The sequence below is a fragment of the Dermacentor albipictus genome, chromosome 10 (genome assembly GCF_038994185.2).
Source record: "Dermacentor albipictus isolate Rhodes 1998 colony chromosome 10, USDA_Dalb.pri_finalv2, whole genome shotgun sequence".
In the NCBI taxonomy this organism is placed as follows: domain Eukaryota; kingdom Metazoa; phylum Arthropoda; class Arachnida; order Ixodida; family Ixodidae; genus Dermacentor; species Dermacentor albipictus.
This window is the reverse complement of record NC_091830.1, coordinates 1,946,509-1,970,070: the sequence shown is the minus strand read 5'-3', so window position 1 is coordinate 1,970,070 and position 23,562 is coordinate 1,946,509. Positions and strand designations below refer to the sequence as shown.

The following is a 23,562-nucleotide window of genomic DNA, read 5'->3' as shown; positions in this document are numbered from 1 at the left end:
AAATCTAGACGGTATAGTAAAAGCAGTGGGAGAATTCTACACTAACCTGTGCAGTACCCAGTGGACAAACTCCTCCTATAACTAGCGATGAGGTCGGAAGGGCCTTTCAAGACATGACACGGGGAAGAGCGGCAGGAGAAGGTGGAATAATAGTCGATTTAATCAAAGCTGGAGGAGACATAATACTAGGAAAACTGGCGGCTCTCTATACGAAGTGTCTATCGACTGCAAGGGTCCCAGAAAACTGGAAGAATGCAAACATTATACTAATCCACAAAAATGGAGACGTTAAAGAATTGAAAAGCTATAGGTCCAATAGCGCACCCCCAGTATTATATAAAATATTCACCAAAATAATATCGAATAGGATAAGGGCAACACTGGACATTAGTCAACCAAGGGAGCAGGCTGGCTTCAGAAAGGGATACCCTACAATGCATCACATCCATGTCATCAGTCAGGTTATCGAGAAATCCGCAGAGTGCAATAAACCTCTATATATGGCTTTCATAGATTACGAAAAAGCATTTGATTCAGTAGAGAAACCAGCAGTCATAGAGGCATTACGTAATCAAGGTGTATAGACCGCTTACATAAATACCTTGGAAAATATCTACAGAGATTCCACAGCCACCTTAATTCTACACAAGTAGGAAGATACCTATGAAGAAAGAGATCAGACAAGGAGACACAATCTCTCCAATACTAATCACTGCATGCTTGGAAGAAGTACTCAAGCTATCAAACTGGGAAGGCTTAGGAGTAAGGATCGACGGCTAATATCTCAGCAACATTCGATTTGCCAATGACATTGTTCTATTCAGCAACACTGCAAACGAGTTGCAACAAATCATAGTGGACCTTTAGAGAGAGAGCGTAAAAGTGGGGTTGAAGATTGATTTGGAGAAGACAAAGATAATGGTGAATAGCCGGGTAAGGGAACAACAATTCAGGATGGCCAGTCAGCCTCTAGAGTCTGTGAAGGAGTACATTTACATAGGTCAACTAATCACAAGGAACCCTGATCATGAGAAGGAAATTCATAGAAGAACAAAAATAGGTTGGATCGCATACGGCAGACATTGTCAGCTCCTCATTGGAAGTTTACCATTATCATTGAAAAGGAAGAAGGTGCAACAGTGCTGACATATGGGGCAGAGACTTGGAGACTGACAAAGAAGCTTGAGAACAGGTTAAGGGCAGCGCAAAGAGCGATGGAACGAAGATTGCTAGGCATAACGTTAAGAGACAGAAAGAGAGCGGTTTGGATCAGAGAGCGACGGGTATAGACGATATTCGGAGAAATATCAAGATAAAAAAAATGGAGCTGGGCAGGTCATGTAATACACAGGCTAGATAACCGTTGCACCATTAGGGTTACAGAATAGGTACCAAGAGAAGGGAAGAGGACGACAGAAGACTAGGTGGTGCGATGAAATTAGGAAATTCGCGGGTGCTAGTTAGAATCGGTTGGCGCAGGACAAGGGTAATTGAAGAATCGCAGGAAGAGGCCTTCGTCCTGCAGGGGACATAAAATAGGCTGATATATATATATATATATATATATATATATATATATATATATATATATATATATATATATATATATATATATATATATATATATATATATATATGTGTGTGTGTGTGTGTGTGTGTGTGTGTGTGTGTGTGTGTGTGTGTGTGTGTGTGTGTGTGTGTGTCCACTTTACGAGTCCTAGCTGTCACTGAGCAAGAATTCGTAGCTGTGGTTATGCTGTTCAAAAGTTTAACTGGTACCTCTCTAGGTGTACGACCGCCATGGTCGCGTTTGTCTCAGCAATGCGAAGACTGGACGAGTGGTGCGCATGACCTTCTCCCGAAACTCTGCGCTCTGAAGTTTCTCCGCGTTGTCTGTGATGACAGTCGGGATTCACTAGCGCTTGGCATCGTGTACAGAGGCGCTTTCCGTGGCATCAGTAAAAGCGTTAAGTTGCAGCATTTATCGGCGATCAACTGGACTGCACCATCTGTTAATCAACGCCGGCCATCCTTAGCAATATAAGCTCCCTCACCAAGTTAGCTATTTTCACTTGAAACTGGAATGGACGAATGATTCACCTACGACGTCAGCTTATCAATCTAAACTCTGCCACGGCATACACGCGGCCCGCTGTTCATTGGCGCGTGAGAAGTTTTTTACCGAAACCCCCGTTTTGAAGGCGCCGCCTCGTACGAGAGTGGGCTCCATTGTGCGCTGCGGTTCGGGGCTGCAGTGGTCTCCCACGCTCGTTCGCTATAGAGCGCCGACAGTGCTCCCCTTTGGCAGGCGCTGTTTGAGCGCTGCGGCCGGAAAGCTACTTGAAAAGGCCAATCGTCGCACCGCACGCCCAGCCGCTCAGCGCTCGCGGGGTTGGGAACGGTTCGTTTAAGCTCACCCCTGTGGTGAAGCCGACTCACACGTCTATTACAGCTTTCGTTGGCTGGGTGCCGTCGCCTAATTACATGTGTGCACCCGTCAGTTAACCAAAAGAAAAAGTACAAGAGGCAGCCCCTGATTCCTTTTTCGTCTTTCTTTAAATGTATACTTGATTTTTTAAAAAAAGATACCTTCTTTCCAATTTTGCTCATATACCTGACTGGCAGGGTGTTCCTGCGCAGCGAAGAGGCTCCACGCGATGCAGTGTTTAGTGCCGCGTGCGAGCAGACGATCCCGTCGCATCGCGCACGGTCAGGGCACTTGTATACGCGCCAGTGCCCCCGCTTTGTTGGGGGGGGGGGGGGGGGGGGGGTTCGCCTCGTTCTACCCGGAACGCCAGTCTCACCCGCCTTCTGTCCTGTCAGTGAGGGGTGCGGAGATGTGCTTTCACTGTTTTCGTATAACCACTCAACATGCAAACCATCCCCATTATCTGGCGCTTACTAGCCGAGATGGGGCAAGGGTGCACGAAATTATAGAACAATGCAGAAACCGCGTTCCGGTGCACCAGTGCTGGCAGTTAGACATCGTCCTTGGCTTCTCCACATTCCAAATATTTTCCTTTCAGTAGCAGGAATTGCGTGTAAATACAAACTGCCAGCAACACAAGCGAAATACCTAACATTGTCACATATTTACACTGAGCGCCAAGGCTTAATTCAAGTTTATACAGACGGATCATGCAGGAGTCAAAATTCTGCCGAAGCATTCTTGATTCCAGTTTACGGGGAACGAGCAGCATGCAAATGGTCCCACAGTGCTCAACCAACCACGGCAAAGTATCACGCAATTCTCTCTGCAACTAAATTTGTGTGTTCGCAAGAACAACCACGTCAATGGGTAGTTTAAGGGATTCCCAAGCATCACGACTCTCCACTAGAAACATAAGCTTTTGCACAGCGATATCTTGCTTTAATATACGAGATACAAAGGCTTACACCATTGCATGGGAGCGCGCCGGAGGCGGTGAATGACGACCTGTTCGCCCTTCTCCTTGCACCGAGGTGCGTGGAGAAAGCAGCTGCTCAACCAGCTGCTTCTCGCCGCTGGTCGCTCCGCGATCTTCGAACGTAAACACGACTCGCATTTACATTCCGGAATATCACCACTCCGCTTCGAAGAAGCCGCGCCGCAAGCTCTGCGTTCTGTTTCTGCTGCTTTTGTTTGGCAAAGAACGACGGCGTACCGCAAGAAATAAGAATGAATGGCTGCAAGAAAGGTGGAAAACACACACACTTACATGATAAGCTCGACGTCAATAAAGCATCGCAGGTTGTAAGAATATGCAATAGCGAACCCGGAAAGCGAGATACGAAGAGGCACTGTCCTTGAATTCTGGCGAGCACCCGAACCGAGTGCAACCAGACCGCGTGATGCGCCGGACGCCGAGGCGCGACGAGTGCTGGGCGTAAGCGCAGTCCCGCTCCGTCTACAGCAAATGACCAAGCACCAGAAAGCTGCTGCAGGAGCACTTGATGGCGCCCCTGTGGCACCTACAGCGAGATCCAGTCGCGGAGGTGTGTGGCAGTCCTTGCGGGAGACACCTGCAGCGGACGAAACTAGCGGCTAGAATTCTCGCTGCGCACGATGGGACCGTCCGCGTTCTCTTTCACCGCTGCATTTGTTTTTGTGGTCTTCGGTTTTTAGTTGTTGACGTATGTTGTCTGCTTTCTTTGCTCCTGCTGTTGTTTTTTACTAGTGCATTCAGTTTGCATACACGATAGGTGTTGTTTGTGATAGTTGCGGGGCAGCCGTGGCTTTTGCCACATTTGGTGCCTGATAACTTGCAGCTTTTTGATTAGTTTTTTTTTTCGTTATGTAACGTTGACTATGCTCCCAGCTTTTCTTCCCGTACGTATTTCCGTTTCTCGAGTGAACCATCAGTTGACAGTCAGCGCCCGTGTGTGGCCGTCGCCCTGAGTTGCCTGCGCTGTTGTTTCCCTCGTGCAGTCTCGTCTCCGCCGCACCGAAAGCGTCCTTTGACGGCACCGGAACGTTTGATGCTCGTGCTTTAACCTTCATGTTCCTAAGGGTGGGCAGCGCAAACCGGACGAAAGACAGCAGGAAGTACACGATACGAGCGCAAACTAAGAACTGGTTTATTTTTTCAAACAAGGGACTAAAATATACAGAAAATGTAAACACGAGTGAAGTGACGCTTACAAGCGTTAGCCTATCTTGTCACTCAAAAACTCAGTTTATCGTGCAGAGTGATAGAAGTCTGGCTGACGCATGCGCCTGAGTTTACATGCATGAAGCAGGCTTCCACAATCTCGCGGTTGATTTGATTCATATTTTTATGCAATATTTCCGCTTATTCAAGCATAGGTTTACATAAGCAAACTCTACAATGCGCGGTCAGATTACGTCCTCTTATCCTTCGTCCGGGTTGCGCTGCCCCCCCTTAGGAACACGCTCAATCACCAACTCGGCCAACTTGCCGTGTTAATTAATTAACCTTCATATCGCGCGCGGTTGTATACATTCTCGAGTTGTCGTGTTCCTTCTTTCGACAGCCTTCTAATTTTAAGGCTATCTATCTTACCAGTATATCGGTCGCCGATAGCTGTACGTATTGCGAATCTCGCTTATGTAGTCTGCACCGCACAATGCATGTATTGATAACACGTACGTCCGCGACGAGCAGTACGTTGGCGTAACGTACATCGTCGTAACATGTTACAAAGTTGAGACTAGCAGGGAACTCGCTGTGTAGCCAGCATGCGAAAGCAGGCGCTTCTGTTTGAAACCTCAACAGAAGCTAATTGGCAATAGCTCAAGCACGGGTTAAGCGCGCGGGAAACGCGATGAACGGAGGAGAACACGCGGTTTGCGCCTTGCGCCCATCGGCTCAGCGCTATTTTGTCGGAAAAGACGCATCCGCACAAAGCCGCCAGAGCCACGGAAGCCCGAGAGGGAAGGGCGCCTTGTTATGGTGGGGGAGAAAGCGCGCCAAAACAATGGAGGAACAACGCGGGAAACGTCCCATATAAAAAAGAAGCTGCCAGTAGGAGCAAGAATGCGTGCTCTTTGCTGCCGGCTCGCTGTTCGCCAACAGTGAAAGAAAGAAGTTTCCGCCCTCGTTCCCCCGAATATTTGTTGCTTCTGGCTTGCTCTACTGACTTTGCTGCTCTGTCTATGCTTTGCAGACACGTACAGCCGACTTCGCGGCTGGCGTTTTCGAAACGCGCACACGCGCACGCCTACTCCACCGGCGCCCGAATTGGTGGCGCCATCTGTGACACCACACTTGCAATTGCACCCCGCCTCAAGGGTGGTACGCCACGGGGTTTTACTGTTCTGTGGTTTTACTACCGTGGCGTTCCGTGGCGCAGACCGCTGCTTTTGCATTGTTTTATTTATTCATTTTTTTATTCCTAACCCTACTCTTGATCAGAGTGCAATTTGTTTGGCGCGATCCTTCTTGTCTTCTTCTCCTTCTTCTGCTTCTCCTAATTTTCTTTTTAACGATTAACTATGCGACTCGGCTACGTGCAAGGTCACCAAGATAAGGAGATAGGGAGAGTCAAAGCCAAACATTTCAAATACGAACACCACGCGCGAACGTGTGGTACTTCCCACACACACACACACACACACACACACAAAGTTTAGTGGCAATTTAGCGCCAAATGCGATAAAATGCCTTAGCATTGCGTCGCACCTCTTTGTGGTCCCAGATCCATGATTTAAACCGCGTTCACCACTTTGCAAAGTGTCGTTCAGGAGCTCACTCGGCCTACGTCTGGCCTCTTCCAGGAACGATATGCAACTGACGCACAGGACATACTTAGAGAAGGGAGCTGTACCATCCACAGCGCAACGTAAATAAAAGTAGCGGTGGCGCCGTGAAGCCTATGACTTAGAGATGGCGCTGTCAAGATCAAAAGTAATATCATCATCATTACTTAGTGTGCAATATTGGCTATATTGTACTAGACTAGGGGTAGTGGGTCGTGGGAAGTCTCCGTGCTGAAGCACTTTTCCCAGAAACGTACAGGTGGCGCTGCTGCGCCTTTCATCTGGTATTGACATTGACAGTGTGTGTGAAATGCATGTGTGACTGTGCTAATGTGTGCATGTACCTTATTGTTACCTACCAAGGCCAGGGCATTGCTACTTTTTCACGGCGATGCTCGCCCGTTGAAAAAGGCGAGGCCACTAAATCCAATCCAATCCAATCCTAGGCACTTATGCGTTTGAATACGCTCTACCGCGTTCTCTAATATATACAGAAGAGAAATAAAGAGTGGACAGAAACCGAGTTGCTTCGTTTTCTCTTCTTTTTTTCTTGCGAGGACACAAGTTAAAAAAGTTTAATAGGTACGTGCGAGTCCAAACACGCGCCGCTGGCACGACTGGCTCATCGAAACCTGCACCGAAAAGAAAACATTCAGCGTATACACAGGTTAAGTTCTGCAGAGAGCGCTTTATTTACACGTAAAAAAAAACAGGCTCCAAACCATGCCGTAAAGGTGGTTGGATAGCGAAGCTGTAGACGACAACTAGAACGATTACCCATTGCGACGTAGGTTGAAATTATTCACGTGGTGACATTCACATACATTTTACCTATAGTCATTACGTTTCGACGGCCTGCGACTTGGCTTGCACCGCTACTGCGTGCACCTAGAAAGACTTAGCCAGAGAGAAGAGAAATTCGCCGTGTCTCGTATGCACGCTGCTCTTGCATTATACGTGCGTGTCACAACACAAATAAATTGCTAGGCGGGTTCTTCTTCCACGTACGAAAGTGTAGCTACGTACGTCACACCCTCCTTCGTACACAACAGTCAAGGTGCCGTCGCCACGGTAGTTACCGCAACGTAATCTTTACGGGAAATGTATGCGGGGAGCGCTACGTGCTTTGCATTGCAAGTAGGCGTAGGAGCGTCTTATCATCAATTATGCACGTGGTTTGAATGCTTGTTTTAAGCTTGTTCTTTATTAAAACGTATGTTGTTCTGTATGTTGTATGTGTGATTCCAGAGAATGTATGCACTGTTCGCTTCCCTTTGGTAAGTGCTAGTAGCCTCTGCCTTACGGAGGCATCAGCCATAGATGATGATAGTTTTCTGTCGACGTTACGCCACGAAGAAATCCCGGGCTCCTAGCCATAGACAACTTCGCTGTAAAACGTACAGGACGAAAACAGTCATGCAGCACCTGTTTCGCTTCTTTCACGGTGTGCGAGAGGTTCTGACACAACGTACGGCAAACATACGTCCGGCAGACAACGTCGCCTTGCGTACTTCCAGTGTTCACGAAGATAGTCTTTTCGATCACGACTGTGTGAGACTGACTGTTAAAAGAGGCGTGAACATAAGGAGCACCACCATAGTTGGGAAATTCATGAGCAGCCCAGCGCTCTGTCGATTGAGACACATTCTATAAGTCAAACGGCACGTACTGCACGTCGATTGTCGGCCCATCCGTTTGAAGCTCATCAACTTGCAAGCAAGGTTTCTTAGAACGAGCCACACACTGCAGGTTCTGTGCACACCTTTTTTTCGTGAAGGTCTTTCGCGTGCTGGCACCTTCGAAAGGTACTTGGGAACATTGAATGGTCGGTAATGCGTCCGGTGAAAGCGAGGTGAAAAACGCGGTATCCGCACTGCCTTTCCATCAATGACGTTAACATATAATATAGTCTCGAAATACGCACTTTCCTCGAACTGCAGCTCACACACAGCTCCAGGGGCTTATCAGCACGGTGAATTTTCCGATTCCAAGCACAGCGCCTTTCGTCGTCTTCGGGGACATTAAACAACTTCGGCGCGTTCTTCACGCCGCTATACGCATTTCTGCAACCGGCAGCGAAGCTGTAGTTCTTCCGACGAGGCTTCGGCATGTCACCTCATCGGTCAGAGAAGAAAACTGCACACGAAATAACAAATGCATGCACAAAACGCAGAACACAAACACGTGGACGAGTGCAAGCGACAGGCAAACGCGCTAGCGCTGAAAGGCTATAATTATGACGCCACATCGCGGCCACAAAGACTTTGAGGATTTTCTGCTGCACGCGCGCGCATTGCCCGTGCCACCATTTCGGCGCACTACCCCCGCTCTAGTGCACTCTAATATGGCCGCTGCGACAGCGGTAGGGTGGCTACAAGGGCCACCCTAACCACCCTAACCACCTGGCTGGTGGGGCTTGCCGCGCTGCTCGCTCGCTGTTTGGGTCGTTTTGTTGCCATTGTCGGGGCGATATTCCTGTGTGCGGTACTCTATTTTACCGTACACGTACGTACGTATACCGATATATATATATATATATATATTGTTACAAGCACGGGGAAAAGGGGTTTATTTAGGCGTGCGAGAGCAGGAACGGCAGGCTACGAACAACAGGAATGGCCGCTGCACCGTCTTTGTTCTCCTCTTCCCCTCCCTTCTTGATCCCTGCGTCCCTTTGACGCGCTTGGACGTAACATACCTCCCCTCGCAGACAAAGCCCCCTGGGCGAGTCAACTAGCTTGTCGTGGCGTGCATGATTTCAACCGTGCGACATGCGCGACTTGTGTCCTAGCAGAACGTCTACCAGTGTTCATGAGGCGCGCGAGAGTATAGTTCACTTCGCTGACTTTGTCGATGACAACATACGGTCCATCGTAGTTTGCCAGCAGCTTTTGACACAAACCGCGCTTCCTTGTGGGAGTCCAAAGCCAAACGAGATCACCAGGGTTATATGTAACTGGCCGATGTCGTGCGTCGTAGCGGGCTTTGGAGTTTTCTTGTGATGCCAAAGTCCGAAGACGCGCAAGTCTCCGAGCCTCTTCAGCGAGGCACAGCGTATCGGCGACCGTAGGGTTGTCGTGGTGGTAAAAAGGGAGGACAGTGTCGAGCGTATACCGGGGCGGCCGAGCATATAGAAGGAAGAAGGGGCTGTAGCCGGTTGTCTCGTGCTTGGCGGTGTTGTATGCATAAGTAATAAACGGTAGCACTTCATCCCAATTCTTGTGATCGGACGCAACATACATGGAAAGCATATTTGTGATCGTGCGATTAGTGCGCTCAGTGAGGCCGTTCGTTTGCGGATGATATGGCGTCGAGTGCCTGAGGTGCGAGTTACACAAACGCACAAGCTCTTCCACTATATCCGCCGTGAATTGACGTCCCCGGTCGCTTATGATAACGCCAGGTGGTCCATATCGTAGAACAATAGCGTGAAGTAAGAAAAGCGACACTTCGGTGGCAGTTGCTGATGGTATAGCCGCCGTCTCGCAATAGCGTGTGAAATAGTCGGCGCAGACAATTATCCAGCGGTTCCCCTTACATGACTTTGGAAAAGGGCCTAACAGATCAATTCCAACTTGCCGAAAGGGTGAGCTGGAAGGCGGCACAGGTTGAAGGAGACCAGATGGGGCAGTGGTTGGGCGTTTCCGACGTTGGCACTGTATGCAGCTGGCGACATAAAACTCAACCGAATGTCGCATCCGGGGCCAGTAAAAGCGTTCTTGAATGCGATAAAGTGTGCGCACTGTGCCTAAGTGCCCGGAGGTAGGGTCATCGTGCATAGCCTGAAGGATTGCTGGGCGGAGACGCTCCGGCACCACTAGAAGGAAGCGTGCACCCGTGCCTGAGTAGTTCCTTTTGTACAGGAGCCCATCACGCACACAGTAGCTGCTTGTTGCACTTGAATGGGCAGAAGTAAAGAATGGCTCCAATTTAGTGTCTGTCCGTTGTTCTGTTTTGAACGCATCGATATCTGGAAAAGCGGGTGTCACAGAAGCGACGAGATGATCAAAATCGTCTGCGTCGCAGTCCGTCGTGGCAAGCGGCATACGGGAAAGGCAATCTGCGTCAGCGTCTTTTCGGCCACTCTTGTAGGAAACAGTGAAGTTATATTCCTGCAACCTCAAAGCCCAGCGCGCAAGGCGACCACAAGGGTCGCGAAGGTTCACGAGCCAGCACAGGGAATGGTGGTCTGTGACGACTTGGAATGGGCGTCCGTCCAAGTACGAGCGAAATCGCTGAACCGCAAAGATTACAGCGAGGCATTCTCGCTCTGTCACCGTGTAATTCCGTTCAGGTTTGCTTAATGAGCGGCTTGCATAAGCAATCACGTGCTGACGGTCGTCATAGCGTTGGACCAATACGGCACCTGGACCAACGCCACTAGCATCTGTGTGGATTTCTGTCGGCGCAGTAGGATTGAAGTGGCGAAGGATAGGTCGAGAGGTTAACAGGAACTTCAGCTGACGAAATGCAGAATCGCACTCGGGTGTCCACTCAAACCGTGCGTCTTTATGTAGCAGATCTGTCAGAGGATAAGCGACGTCAGCAAAACGAGGAATAAATCGGCGAAAGTAAGAGCAAAGACCAAGAAAACTACGAAGTTGCTTCACTGACTGCGGAGCACTGAATGCTTCGACAGCTGCCGTCTTGAGAGGATCAGGCCGGATACCGTCTTTGTCAACAAGATGACCCAGCACAAGGGTTTGACGGTCACCAAATTTACATTTCTTGGAGTTCAGAACCAGGCCGGCGTTTTTGATGCAGTCGAGGACAATATCCAGGCGCGTATTGTGCTCATTGAATGTGCGCCCGAATATAACAACGTCGTCAAGATAGCACATACAGATGTTCCATTTTAACCTACGCAGAATGGTGTCCATGAACCTTTCAAAGGTTGCTGGAGCGTTGCACAACCCAAACGGCATCACATTGAATTCGAATAATCCATCCGGGGTTATGAAGGCTGTTTTCTCTCTGTCTGTCGGGTGTATAGGGATTTGCCAATATCCTGAGCGCAGGTCCACTGAAGAAAAATAAGAGGCCGAATGAAGGCAATCAATTGCATCATCAATCCGGGGCAGCGGGTAGACATCCTTCTTAGTCACGGCGTTTAATCTTCGATAATCGACGCAAAATCTCCAGTTACCGTCTTTCTTTCTGACGAGTATGACCGGAGCTGCCCAAGGACTCGAGGACTCTTGTATTATCCCATTTTTCATCATGTCACTCACTTGTTCCCCGATTATCTTGCGCTCGTTAGGCGACACGCGATAAGGCTTTTGCCTGATCGGGCGCGCAGATCCCGTATCGATAGTATGGCGCGTTCGTGACTCGGGAATCGAGAACGCTTTGTCCGGCTGTGCAAAGTCAAACACTGACAGATGCTTAGAAAGCGTATCCACCAAGGTATGGCGCTCCCTTGTGCTGAGCGACTTGTTTATCATAGACAGAAGCTTTTTGTCTGAGACTTGGCGAAGGTCAGCAGGTTCACACGGCGAGTCTGTTCGTACGGCTACGGACGAAGACGTGTATTCTGTAAAGTGGGCGAGTTTCAAGCCGTCTGGAAGCAGGACAGGTTCTGCTGAGCAGTTGGCCGTCCACAAGCCAGCACGCCCGTTGCCGATGGATACCACACAATGAGGGACAAAAACGTTCTTCTTCATAAGATTTACATGCATTGGCTCTACGGAGGCATCGAAACTGTCTGGAACTTCACCGCGACATACAACTGGCACGCACACCGAGGTGGACGCAGGCACAACAGTATCTGCAGACACACAAAGTTCACCTTGACTACAAGTCTCCTCTAAGAGCCCGGACGAAACATGGCCATCGACGCAAACTTCCCCCGTGCGACAATCAACGGTCGCACCACACTGCCGCAAAAAGTCGATGCCCAAAATCACTTCGTGCGTCGATCGGGGAATAACTACAAACTCCGTCGCGAAAACTCCACCAGCCAGGGACACTTCAGCAGTGCACACACAAACAGGGCGCAACGACTCGCCGCTCACTCCACAAAACGTTGCAGCCTGGTCCCACGGGAATACAACTTTGCGCCCCAACCGACCTTTAAAACCGAGACTCATTACGGATACAGTTGCCCCGGTATCCACTAAAGCCATTGTAGGAACACCATCAACAAGTAGATGCACTTTGTTCTTAATCATAGCAACTGCAGGGGGCATTTCTGTCGATAGCACGTGTCGAGCGACCTCACCCCATCGGCCGCGCTAGCTAGTTTTCCGGTGGTGAAGGCGAGGCTGAGCGGCGCACTGGCGATGGAGATTGGCGTAAACGCGGTGCACGAGAAGTTGGCGGTGGCGTCAAACTCCTGTCAGATGCCGGCGAGCGGCTCCGGAAGCTTCTCTGCCAGTAATCGTTGCCAGGAGGGACGCCAGCTGACCAAGAGGTGGTGCATGGTTGTTGAGTTGTCCTCGTAGGAAGTGTGGTCCTTGTTGAAGACCCCGATCGACGATTCCACGTTGTTGGCCGACGATTGCAAAATCTCGCTATGTGGCCCGTGACACCGCATTGGAAACACACCGGCAGATGCCGCAAATTTCGATGTTCTTGCACGTAGTCACGCATGTTGCTGTCGACTGCATAGCCAGCAGGTGGGTCCCATTCATCATGGCTAGGCATCGGCCGCCCGGAGGCGTGCGTGCGGCGAGGGCGTTGGTCGTAGTCATGATCTTGGTAGCTCAAGGTCCCTCTCGTTTGTGGGGTAGACCTATACTCGACGGTCGCTGAGTGAACCGTGGGTTGCCATGCGGTCGAAACGGCCGTGTTTCGCATCTCGTGTGGTAAGTACGCACCAGCGATGCCGGGTGTGCAACGGTACATCTCTTCCCGATGGAGCAACTCTTCGCGAACAATCTGCCGTATTGTTGATGGAAGGTCAACACACGAACTCGGGTCTACACTTGCCACCGTTGTGACATTCGCCAGGCGACCAAACTTCGGTATTATCCGTCGCATCTTCAGCGTCTCAAAGGTTCTGCAGTGGCGAATGACGTCAGACACGGAATCCAAGCTTTCTTTGCCGATCAAAAAATTGTAGACGTCTTCGGCTATCCCTTTCAACAAATGTCCAACTTTGTCCTCTTCAGACATTTGAGAGTTCACTATTTTGCACAGTTTCAGCACTTCTTCGATATAAGTAGTACAGGTCTCGCCGGGAATCTGAGCTCTTTGCGAAAGCGTCTGTTCGGCGCGTTTCTTTTTTGCGCTAGAGTCGCCAAAACACGCTCTGAGCTCCTCTACGAAAAGCTCCCATGAAGTGAGCGTGTCTTCGTGATTCTCATACCAGACGAGTGCTGTGTCGGTAAGGGAAAACACAACATTTGACAACTGCGCGGTCGAGTTCCAACCATTAGATCGGCTCACCCTTCGGTAGTTTGTGAGCCACTCGTCGACATCTTCTCCGGCTTTTCCTCCGAAAGTGAGTGGCACCCGGTAGTATTGCCACGGAACGCCAGGTGCTGGCCTTGAAGCCGCGTCAGAACCTTCGGGAATCTGGCAGGCGTATTCAGTCATGTCAGGTGATGGTGGCGGAAGTCCGGCAAGTCGACGGCTTCGGCGAAGTTGTAGCAGCGTAGGCTCCGTGGTTACGAGGTGTACCCCGCACCGTCCACCAATTTGTTACAAGCACGGGGAAAAGGGGTTTATTTAGGCGTGCGAGAGCAGGAACGGCAGGCTACGAACAACAGGAATGGCCGCTGCACCGTCTTTGTTCTCCTCTTCCCCTCCCTTCTTGATCCCTGCGTCCCTTTGACGCGCTTGGACGTAACAATATATATATATATATATATATATATATATATATATGTGTGTGTGTGTGTGTGTGTGTGTGTGTGTGTGTGTGTGTGTGTGTGTGTGTGTGTGTGTGTGTGTGTGTGTGTGTGTGTGTGTGTGTGTGTGTGTGTGTGTGTGTGTGTGTGTGTGTGTGTGTGTGTGTTGCGCTTGAAGAAGCTTCGTGTGACCTCGAAGAATTGAGAGCTGAAGTGACGGCGCTATATCAGTATATACAAGACCTCATATTAGGGGATAGTTGAATTTCACAGCCAGAGTCCTCGCGGTGGTGTAATCTTCCTTCGTGTAATTGTCACATACTTGGCTATCACTATAACCACTTCGCCTTTCCGGCGAAACTGCAGCCTCTCTGTCTTTTTTTTTGTCTTTTTCTGAGTCCAAGTGTAAGCGCTCCTGCACAAGACTTCTGTTGATTCTGATTTCGCGTGAATCCGGCTGGACCTCATTTCGGATATTGAGTGAATTATAGTGTTCCCCAACTATCATGCGCCAAGACTCAAAAAAGAGCAGCTGTGTCACTCGAAGACAACTTAATTTCCAGTACAGGGGAGAAGCCACCAGTAATGCTTTCGTTATCGAGATTTAATTCGGTAATTGTTATTAATTATCTAACTCGAGAAGTACTGCCTTAATTTTCAAAGTGTCAATGAGGCATTTGTAGGCACCGCAAAATAACATCTGATTGTGGTGTTTTAAGCAACGTATTAATTTCGCACAATATTTTTCCAACTGGCAAATAAAAGGCCTCGCGAAGCAGGAAATATGCCACGTGAGCGCGTTACCACCCGCATCGTAAGGCAGCACCCTCAGATAAGCTGATTGAAAGCAACTGCATCAAAGCAGCAAAGCAATTTGAGACGTGGTGAACATACAGCAACATGTTCATTCTCTAGGCATAGGCTATCCATACCTTTAGGAATAATTGTTCATTGGCTACCTCCATCTCTTTCAAAAATATAATAAACTTTGTCCAGTGTGTATATTTAAATATATTCTGTATGTGCATCGTACTTACAGTGGACATTTAAAACAATGTTGAATCGAGAAAACACGGATGAGGAAGCCACCGTTAGTGCTTCTAATGCGCGGGTCCTCCTATTGTCAGGATTTGCAGAAATAAAGCGAAAGTATGAGTTAAAAGCCACGCACGTCCGCGCCAGCAATGATGCTGTAAGCTATTAGTGCCAGTAAAGTTTCAACAGTTTTTACTGTTGTACCTAAGGCAAGTGAGCTTGCTAGGCTTGTTTGAACCATTTTGCGTTTTTATTTTCTACCCTTTAGCTAACAATGGTTTTGGTCTCGGATACATATGTTATCCCTAGTGACTTCTTGAGTCACCTTGGCACAGCCTTTCTAAAGTCTTTCAAATGCCTACATCTCAATGCCCAGTCAATTAGAAACAAAATACCCAGTTTAACTAACCTGCTACAACAATTAGACGTGACATTCAATGTCATTATGTTAACAGAAAACCTGGGCTACGGATCATTCAGAAGTTCCTAGGTTTCCTAACTATCAAACATCCTCCTTAAACCGTGATGCAGGTCGTGGTAGTGGCGTCTGTTTGTTAATAAATAGTGAACATGAACCTGAGCTCTTACCACAGTTTACTCGGAGCACAGCAGATTATGAAGTTCTGTCAGTACTTGCAGAAAACTATTTTCGTTGTCGGTTATCGTTCTCCTCGGGGTTGCAATCCTATTTTTCTCGACTTTCTTAAATCGTTGTTTTCTTTTGTCTCCTACAAAAACGTTACACTGGTCTGTGGTGGAGGTATGAACATAAATATGTGTGCTCATGACAGTTCGCAGAAAAGTTTTGACTTATTACTAAAGGCTAGCGGGGTTTCTAACGTGATTCGGCTACCAACGCGCATAACAGCTAGATCATCGTCCCTTATAGATCTGTTCACAACAAATGTTGCCAATAAGTTAGCTAAATGTAGTGTAATCTCAGACATCAGTGATCATCTGCCGATATTCTTGTGTTTGAAAGGAAAGCTCAGAAATAGAGACAAACAAGCATTCTCTTATCAAGCGATCACGGAGGAAAGCCTCCTCGCTTTTAGACAGCGTGCATCTGAAGCTAACTGGGATGCTGTTCTTCCGGAACGTGACGCAAACCTGGCTTACGAGGACTTCCTTGCTATTCTGAAACCAATTTACGCTGCTTGCTTTCCCATAAAGACATTTAAGCGAAATAAAAAAACCCGCAAACCATGGGTCACACCTGATCTTCTGCTTAAGATAGAAAAAAAAATAAACTCTACCGTAAGTTTATCAGAACGAAGGAGATGGGCGACTTGCATATATTTAAAACCTATCGTAACCGCCTGAACAAGATACTTAAGAAAGTTAGGAATGAATATTGCATAAATGATTTCGAATCAACTAAATGGCATAGTGACCATGTTTGGAAAAAATTAAACAGCCTGATAACTAATGATACAAATCCTACAGCAATTATTACATCGCTGAAATTAAATGGGACACAGATGTCCGACCAAAATCTAGCGGACGAGTTTAATAAATATTTCGTTGGTCTTTTTTGTGACAGAGACGTGGATAACGACTTAAATGACGTCCCACTGTTGAACAGCACGATATATCTTAAACCTGTGACTGAAGTTGAAGTAACGACAAATTTCACAGAGCTCCAAAATAGTACCTCACGTGATATAGATGGACTACAAATACGGCCCATAAGATCAATTCTGGACATTATTTTGTCCTACATCACTCACATCAATAATCTGTATTTCAAATGCTGTATTTCGTCATGGAATGCAAGTTGCCCGCTGTTCTGTATTATTTAAGAATGGGAGATAGGGACCAGTTAGGCAATTACCGCCCAATATCAATACCTCCAATATTCTCAAAGGTATTAGAATAAGCTCTTCACAAACAGTTCACAGAATTTGAATCCAAACATCATAAACTCACCAAATCACAATATGGGTTTAGAAAGCACCTTTCAACCGAATTCGCACTCCTAGAGCAGAATGAATATATACTAAAACAATTTGAACAGAACAGTATAGTCTTGGGTATTTTCATTGATTTTACAAAGGCGTTTAACCTTATAAATCATGAATTAATTCTCCGGAAGCTTGAACGATACGGTTGTCACGGGCAAGCAGCATCCATAGTCAAATCGTATTAGAATATCGCCGACAAGTTGTAACTGTAAATGGCTTCATCTCATAGACTCCCTGTCCGCTGCGGTGTTCCGCAAGGAAGTATACTCGGTCCATTTCTCTTCAATTTTTACATCAATTACATCATCAACGTATTTCTCCTCGCAAAATGTATCATATACGCAGATGATAGGAGCATATTCTTATCCGGCAAAAATGCCAATGATCTAATAGATTCAGCAACCTGCATGCTCAAACACCTAGACAAATGGACACAAAAAAATGCATTGCAAATAACTGTGAGCGAAACAAAAGCAGTTGTTTTTCGGGTCAAGAATAAACAAGTTACTTTGACAAAACAAATATACTTTAGATCTTGTCCGCTAGAAACAGTATCACAGTTTAAAACTCTGGGCGTTGTGTTTAAGCAGCAGATGTCCTGGGACGATCATGTGGCCCACATTACTTCTAAATTATCACAAATAATTCGTCTGCTCTATCGCAACCGTGAAATGTTACCCTCTTGTGTTATGATGTTAGTTTATTACTATTTAATTCTCGCCTTAACTATTGTAGCCTTATCTTGGGAACTACAACACGGGCAAACCTGAACAAATTACTTAATTTGTATTACAGAAAAAAGCAATGCGGATTGTTAAGAAATTACCGAGGTTACATCATACAAGGGAAATATTTTTAGAACACAAAATAATTCCAGTCACAAAAATCTATGACTATCGCCTCAGCCGAACACTTAAACAAGAACATTTAAATAAAACATATTTTATTCAAACTCTTTCAGGTCTGAGAAGGCGCGAACAAAGCTACAACACAAGAAATAAGGGTATGTGGGAAATTAAAACATTTCGAACAACATATATGGTCTGCAAACGCTAGAACACCGGCTTCCACGGCTTCTTAATGACCTGTTGAGACAGGATATGACACCCCAATATGTCACATTTCGGACACTCTTGGCTTATTTTCCTTCCTGAACTTTTTTTGTTATTTCTTTATGCAACTAAAGCCAAATTGCTTTACAGAATTATGGTGTTACTCGATGTTATTCCTGTTTTTCTGTTAACGGGCCTTTGCCATGTCATTGGATTGTGTAAACCATTAGAAGCCTTCAATTTTTTTTATTTTTTTACCATGTGTATATGGCTTAATTCTTTCAAAAAATAATTATGTACCAAATGCAGCCTTTATGTAACATGTTTATACACTGTTCTGTAGTGCAATGTGACCGCCGTGAGCAGTGTTTCTTTATGTGTATTTCTTTTTATGTCACTTTTTATACTAGTACTGCCAAATAAGGGGAGCCGTTGCTCTGTCAAGGTGTTGAAAGACAGCTTTTACTTCGGTCCCCCTGCATCATAATGCATGACGTGATGGTTGAAATAAACTTACTTACTTACTAAGTTTCAAGTGAAAAGGTCGACGTAAGTGAAAAGGATTTTCATATGATGTGGGTGACAAAGCGCTGGTAACGGCACGTTAGGTGTGTTTGCTGGGGGGGGATAGTGCTTCGGCATCGCCCGTGGGGGGGGGGGGGGGGAGTTTCAGGTCATACAAGCCGGGCATTCCTGCCCGAGGGGTTCCGAAAGGCTACGAGGTCCAATGACATTCCCTACAAATACACGGACATCCAGCAGCATTATTAATTTGAAGGAAGGACATGCCCCTTACCACACCCCAAGCTAACCATAGAGAAAGTCGCTCTGCGGCGTCTCCAAACAAATTCCTATGTGCTTTTTTTTCACTTGGATTGTCACTAGGCATGACGTCAGTATGAAACTAAATATAAGTGTGCAGGCCCGTTTCGTATAGATATACTGCAATAGTAACTTCTGAAACGTGTTCTCCATAAATAGTCTTCAGATTGATCACTGTTCAATTTCACACCTTTCAGTACACTGCGCTCGGACACTACGAGGAGCACGGTGTAAGATTATTTTGAACGTTGCTTTGCTTGAGTTGTGAATAATTTGAGAAATTACAGGCAACAACGCCCTAAAGAAATAAGAGGCCACAAAGCGTGTTTCATCTTGTGCGAAACAAGCAATACATTACATTGTTTATTTTATTTCATCATCATCAGCCTGGTTACGCCCACTGCAGGGCAAAGGCCTCTCCCATACTTGTCCAACTACCCCGGTCATGTACTAATTGTGGCCATGTTGTCCCTGCAAACTTCTTAATCTCATCCGCCCACCTAACTTTCTGCCGCACTCTGCTACGCTTCCCTTCCCTTGAAATCCATTCTGTAACTCTTAATGACCATCGGTTATCTTCCCTCCTCATTACGTGTCCGGCCCATGCCCATTTCTTTTTCTTGATTTCAACTAAGATATCATTAACTCGCGTTTGTTCCCTCACCCAATCTGCTCTTTTCTTATCCCTTAAGGTTACACCTATCATTCTTCTTTCCATAGCTCGTTGCGTCGTCCTCAATCTGAGTAGAACCCTTTTCGTAAGCCTCCAGGTTTCTGCCCCGTACGTGAGTACTGGTAAGACACAGCTGTTATAAACTTTTCTCTTGGGGGATAATGGCAGCCTGCTGTTCATGAGCTGAGAATGCCTGCCAAACGCACCCCAGCCCATTTTTATTCTTCTGATTATTTCAGTCTCATGATCCGGATCCGCAGTCACTACCTGTCCTAAGTAGATGTATTCCCTTACCACTTCCAGTGCTTCACTACCTATCGTAAACTGCTGTTCTCTTCCGAGACTGTTAAACATTACTTTAGTTTTCTGCAGATTAATGTTTAGACCCACCCTTCGGCTTTGCCTCTCCAGGTCAGTGAGCATGCATTGCAGTTGGTCCCCTGAGTTACTAAGCAAGGCAATATCATCAGCGACTCGCAAGTTACTAAGGTATTCTCCGTTAACTCTTATCCCCAATTCTCCCCAATCAGGTCCAGGTCTCTGAATACCTCCTGTAAACACGCTGTGAATAGCATTGGAGAGATCGTATCTCCCTGCCTGACGCCTTTCTTTATTGGAATTTTGTTGCTTTCTTTATGGAGGACTACGGTGGCTGTGGAGCCGCTATAGATATCTTTCAGTATTTTTACATACGGCTCGTCTACACCCTGATTCTGCAATGCCTCCATGACTGCTGAGGTTTCGACTGAATCAAACGCTTTCTCGCAATCAATGAAAGCTATATATAAAGGTTGGTTATATTCCGCACATTTTTCTATCACCTGAATGATAGTGTGAATATGGTCTATTGTTGAGTAGCCTTTACGGAATCCTGCCTGGTCCTTTGGTTGACGGAAGTCTAAGGTGTTCCTGATTCTATTTGCAATTACCTTAGTATATACTTTGTAGACAACGGACAGTGAGCTGATCGGTCTATAATTTTTCAAGTCTTTGGCGTCCCCTTTCTTATGGATTAGGATTATGTTAGCGTTTTTTGAAGATTCCGGTACGCTCGAAATCATGAGGCATTGCGTATACAGGGTGGCCAGTTTCTCTAGAACAATCTGTCCACCTTCCTTCAACAAATCTGCTGTTACCTGATCCTCCCCAGCTGCCTTCCCCCTTTGCATAGCTCCCAAGGCTTTCTCTACTTGTTCCGGCGTTACCTGTAGGATTTCGAATTCCTCGAGACTACTCTCTCTTCCATTATCATCGTGGGAGCCACTGGTACTGTATAAATCTCTATAGAACTCCTCAGCCACTTGAACTATCTCATCCATATTAGCAATGATATTGCCGGCTTTGTCTCTTAACGCATACATCTGATTCTTGCCAATTCCTAGTTTCTTCTTTACTGCTTTTAGGCTTCGTCCGTTTCTGAGAGCATGTTCAATTCTATCCATATTATACTTCCTTATGTCAGCTGTGTTACGCTTGTTGATTAACTTCGAAAGTTCTGCCAGTTCTATTCTAGCCGTAGGGTTAGAGGCTTTCATACATTGGCGTTTCTTGATCAGACCTTTCATCTCCTGCGATAGCTTACTGGTATCCTGTCTAACGGAGTTGCCACTGACTTCTATTGCACACTCCTTAATAATGCCCACAAGATTGTCCTTCATTGTTTCTTCACTAAGGTCATCTTCCTGAGTTAAAGCCGAGTAGCTGTTCTGTAGCTTGATCTGGAATTCCTCTATATTCCCTCTTACCACTAACTCATTGATCGGCTTCTTATGTACCAGTTTTTTCCGTTCCCTCCTCAGGTCTAGGCTAATTCGAGTTCTTACCATCCTATGGTCACTGCAGCGCACCTTGCTGAGCACGTCCAGATCTTGTATGATGCTAGGGTTAGCGCAGAGTATGAGGTATATTTCATTTCTAGTCTCGCCGTTCGGGCTCCACCACGTCCACTTTCGGCTATCCCGCTTGCGGAAGAAGGTATTCATTATCCGCATATTATTCTGTTCTGCAAACTCTACTGATAACTCTCCCCTGCTATTCCTAGTGCCTATGCCATATTCCCCCACTGCCTTGTCTCCAGCCTGCTTCTTGCCTATCCCCCGCAGGGGCGTCTGCGTCAGCAGGCGTTTGGTGTGTTGCGACACCACGTACCCGAGCACACGAGGGTTGGACCCTCCCGCGTGTAGCCATGCGCGGCTTAGCCGTGTCTGGGGATAGGGGGATCCTGGAGGTTGAGCCGATGCTGGGTGTTTGGACCTTTAAGGCCCCCCGGCGGAGGCAACACACCTCTTCGGCCTCTGCTTCACATAGACGGCACCTCCGGACTGACCCACCCGAGGGAAACCGGTAGTCGCCTCTTCCTGTCTCTCTCTTCTCAAACCTTCGTCTTTATCTCTCACTTTATGTCTTTCCTGTCTTCTTCTCTCTTCCATTTACTTCCTTCCTCCACGGCGGCAAGGGTTAACCTTGTGTGGATATCCTACCTTGGGTACACTATATTGGGTTATAGTGATGGCGTACGGCTGGCGTCGTGCAGGCTTGTACGCAAGCTCTGCCGCGTCCCCTCGTTGGGCTCCGTGGTGGGCGGTCGGCGCTGTTGCCCAACACACACACTTTCCTATGGCAGCTCAAATCTCTGTTGTCCATGATCGGCGTCTGAAAAGATGCCGCACCGAAGTACCGTTCTAATTCTCCTTTCGAAGCAACGCTCCATCTTTCCCAAAATACTATGTAGTCTACAGTGAAAGCAACACGCCTGTTAGAAAACTCTCTCCATTCCTGGTAGCCAAATGTCTGAAAGATAAAATCGGACAGACATACAAAGCCTCCAAAATGTCTAGCGGGGACCTCCTCCTAGAACTGAATAACAAAGATCAAGCAGATAAGCTGTCTGAACTTACCAGTATTGCCGAGGCGACAGTGACTGTTTCAGCCCACAGAACACTTAATACAAGCGGGGGAGTAATATCTGAAGAAGACTTTATTGGTTTAAGCGACGAGGAACTGCTGGAAGGTTTCCAGGAACAAAATGTCACCAAAGTACAAAGAATAGTAATCCGCAGAAACGACCAAGAAATCCCCACCAAACATGTTATACTCACCTTCGGAACAAGCGTAATGCCTACTTCACTCGATGTAGGTTATGCTAAAGTCAATGTAAGACCATATATCCAGAACCCCAGACGATGTTTCAAGTGTCAAAGGTTCGGACATACTTCCCATGCATGCCGAGGCCAAGCAACCTGTGCTAAATGCAGCTCAAATAATCACCAGTCTGACAACTGCACCTCTTCGCCACGTTGTGTTAACTGCAAGGGAGATCACCCAGCTTATTCGCGGTCCTGCCCTTGCTGGAAAAAAGAAAAAGAAGTCATTGCACTAACTGTTAAAGAAAAAATCTCGTTCTTCGAAGCCAGAAAAAGACGGTCGTACCTTCCCCGAAGAAGTTATGCCGATGTGACGCAGGCGGGGCAGCGTCACAGAGGCCTCCGGAGTCCTCCGAGCCCACGCGCAGTGGTACCGCAGTGACTCCTCCCGCCCCCGTGGTGGAAGCAGTCAGTACTGCTCCACCCTCTTCGGCGGCCCTGCAGACACCAGTCCCACAGGGCCCTGTCATGTGAACAGGTGTGCAGTGAGAATCAAGATGTATTCTTTTCATGCTTGTAACCCCCCTGCTGTAACGCTTTCGGGCTAAGCGGGGATATGTCTGAATAAAGAATAAAGAAAAATAAAGAACCCCAAGGCCCGAGGCACATGTCTCGGCGCCTAACTCTCGGTCCTCCAGCGCCTCAGAGAGAGCGATGGAGGTCAACACAAAAACCCCGGTGTCATTGACACCGAAGGACAAGCGCTCTCTCGAGCGCGCTAAGGACAAAATCCCCATAACTCAAAATAAGAAAGCGTTAACCTAAAGGTTATCGCTCATTTGTATTAGCCTCTTTAAATACATGTCACCTATACCTCACCTCTTAATTTTTCTGTAGTGCCATTTCTTATCTTTCCATTTTAAGATGGCTTTTATTATCCA

General features: G+C 47.1%; 2 protein-coding genes across 8 annotated transcripts in view; one reads left to right on the top strand and one right to left on the bottom strand.

Moving 5' to 3' along the window:
• LOC135911967 (alpha-(1,3)-fucosyltransferase 7-like) overlaps positions 1-6,185 on the bottom strand; it is a 52,933-nt gene extending 46,748 nt beyond the window's left edge. Inside the window, exons 1-2 of one of the 2 annotated variants that reach the window (XM_070527799.1) lie at positions 6,123-6,185; positions 3,699-4,002 (exon numbers count right to left, since the gene is read on the bottom strand). In XM_070527799.1, coding sequence (XP_070383900.1) covers positions 3,699-4,002; positions 6,123-6,144 — 326 coding nt within the window. In that variant the 5' untranslated portion in view covers positions 6,145-6,185. Of the gene's footprint in view, positions 1-3,698; positions 4,003-6,122 lie in introns of those variants that run through there. The other variant, XR_011509156.1, reaches the window with a different exon arrangement.
• LOC135911965 (isobutyryl-CoA dehydrogenase, mitochondrial-like) overlaps positions 1-23,562 on the top strand; it is a 573,736-nt gene that overhangs the window by 417,828 nt on the left and 132,346 nt on the right. The window lies entirely within an intron of this gene.